Source organism: Antrostomus carolinensis, unplaced genomic scaffold, assembly GCF_000700745.2.
Source record: "Antrostomus carolinensis isolate BGI_N321 unplaced genomic scaffold, ASM70074v2 scaffold9332, whole genome shotgun sequence".
Taxonomy (NCBI): domain Eukaryota; kingdom Metazoa; phylum Chordata; class Aves; order Caprimulgiformes; family Caprimulgidae; genus Antrostomus; species Antrostomus carolinensis.
This window is the reverse complement of record NW_010300143.1, coordinates 1-2,510: the sequence shown is the minus strand read 5'-3', so window position 1 is coordinate 2,510 and position 2,510 is coordinate 1. Positions and strand designations below refer to the sequence as shown.

Sequence of the window (2,510 nt, the reverse complement as noted above, 5' to 3'; positions counted from 1 at the left end):
CCACAGCTACTCAAAATACATTTAAGGTTTAGAATGGGAAACAAGGACACAAAGATTAACATTTACAGTTGGTATTTCTAAAAGTAAAGGTCCGAGGCAGATGCTCACAGGTAGCAGTCAGAGAATGAGAGGTGGATTTCCCATGCACTCTCCCTCATTCCAGGGTACACCGTGCATTAAGCTTTCACAAGAAATATTTTTTTTTTTAAAAACTGGCTACACGGTATCCAATAGCAAATAGCACAATTTGTTGTCGATAAAGCACGTGAGAAAAGGCATTGGAGTCTGTTTTTAACCCTTACTGAGGGCTTTATTCCCCAAATACAAACACTTCACAATCTCTACCAGTGAAAGACAAGACAAACAGCCTCTTCAACCAAGCCATAAAGTATCTAGTTTTCTATACAATCACAAAACCTCCTGACATTAAGTTGATTAATGCTGTGAGAGACTAGCAGTGGCCAAACCAGAGTTTCAAATAGGACTCTGCCAGAAGACTTCTCTACCCCATTACTGCCACTAAGCAGTCCGAAGAACATCACTGGGAAGGCGGGAGGAAAGCAGTGGGGCACTGGAGGAGGAATGGTGTGCTGTTGGCCAGAGAAACCCTTACATGCTGTTTGCAGGAGAAATAGCGACCAACTTAGAGGCTGGGTTGGAGAATCTGCGTAGGAACCAGGACAGTGGCTGGGACATACAACCCATGGGGATGAGTCTTCAGAATCACCTCCGTGTCTGTGGCTTTGCGCTTCCTCAAGAGTTTGGTAGGAGTAATTGAGAGTTGAAATCAGGTTCCTGGGGCAGCAGGAAAGCTTTGTCTGCTCAGTGCTGTCTAAAGAATAGGTTCCTGAAGGCATTGTTGTAGTTTTTGTTAAAAGCAGTGTAGATGAGTGGATTAAAAAATGAATTTGAATAGCCTAGCCATAGAAAAATACTCTTCCAAATGGGTGGGATGTCGCACGAGCAGAGGGGGTTGATGAGCTCCGTGATGAAGAAGGGGATCCAGCAGAGCACAAAGACCCCAATGAGGATGCCCACCATGAGCGCAGCTTTCCTTTCCTTCTGCTCTCTCCACGTGTCTCCGTCTGTCTGGAACGTAACGGTGGCATGACGGACAGTGAAGACCATCTGTGGCTGCTGGGCAGCTTCTTTTACCTGCCAAACACAAACACAAGTTGTACCATATGTGCCTCAGTCAGCGGATCCCACGCAGCAGGTACACAACCAAACTATGCAAGTGATGGCCAGAGCTCAGGGGGAAACACGGGCCATCTACGTCATGCTCTAATGGAGGGAGAGGGGCTGTATGACCCTTTTCTGGGTTACAGAGAGTCTATTTTTAAGTGAGGCTAGAACCTAAAGAGAGTAGTGATCTATGGGTACATGGAATTGTTCACTTAGCGTCGCGATAAGATTATTTCCATATTTACAATCAGATCAGTAGAACAGGCACATGTCCACATGCCATGCACCAAGGGCTCCTTGCTTTCTCTGAACCCACTAAGTTTAAGAGTTCTTGTCAGGACAGGCAAGAAAATGCGCATCCATTTCCTCCGTCCCCCCAAGAAGGCTTCACAGTGCACAGTCACCGTGCCTGGGATGAACTGACACGACGCAGCCACGATTAGGAAGGATTTACAAGGATGCTGTGCACGTGTGTCTTCTGTGTGGGTAAATCTACAACCTCCCCAAAGCCACAGCTGCTTGTCAAGTTGTCGGGCCCAGCGGAGATGGGATCACATCCATTCACACCCCCACGTGTCTCCCCACGGGAGGAACGGTGACCCCTTACTCACGCTCGCGAGCACTGATTCAGCATTCCACGGGGGGACGTCTGTGAGTCACCACACGCCCACGTGGAGCTCAGGCTTGCAATCTAGCCCAAAGTTTCTTTAGCTACACCTTGCATGCTCACAGCTGGGGACTCAGAAGGAGTCAAAAGATTGGGCTTGCAAGCTTAGCAGTCAACTTTCCCTTGAAAGCCTTCAAGATTCACCAGGCTTCAGTGGGATGCTGTCTGCTTGCATACTTTAGCTCTAAGTTTTCCCCCACTGCTGCAAGGGCTTGGTTGCTACCAGCAGTTAACTAAAGCAAAGTACAACTGAGTTGACCTACCTCCAGGCCTTCTGGTGTAATGGGGGTGATGGAATTTTTGCAATGCGAAACTTACCAGCCTTGTAGATCTTCCAGTACACAAAGAGCACCACGCAGAGGGGCAGGTAGAAGGCGCCAAAGGTGGAGAAGATGGTGTAGGAAGGCTCTTGGCTGACTTGGCATTCCTCACTGTCCTCTGAGTAAGTCTCTCCCCAGCCAAAGAGCAGCGGGGCCAAGGAGATGAAGGCAGAGAGCACCCAGGTGAGGGCAATCATGATGTTGGAGATGCGTCGCCGGACGCGGAGCGTGTACTCCAGGTGGCGGGTGATGGACCAGTAGCGGTCGAGGGCGATGGCTGTGACATTCCAGATGCTGGCAGTGCAGCACAGCACATCAAAGGAGATCCACACCTGGCA

General features: G+C 49.2%; 1 protein-coding gene across 1 annotated transcript; it reads right to left on the bottom strand.

Annotated features, from left to right (window-relative positions):
- Positions 1-822: 822 nt before the first annotated feature.
- Positions 823-2,507, bottom strand: LOC104520272 (5-hydroxytryptamine receptor 5A-like; the record flags this gene model as incomplete). Its single annotated transcript, XM_010163025.2, is given in 3 exon segments — positions 823-1,155; positions 2,116-2,156; positions 2,159-2,507. Coding segments are annotated over 3 exon segments (723 nt in total), but the record flags the coding sequence as incomplete, so codon positions are not given.
- Positions 2,508-2,510: the final 3 nt, after the last annotated feature.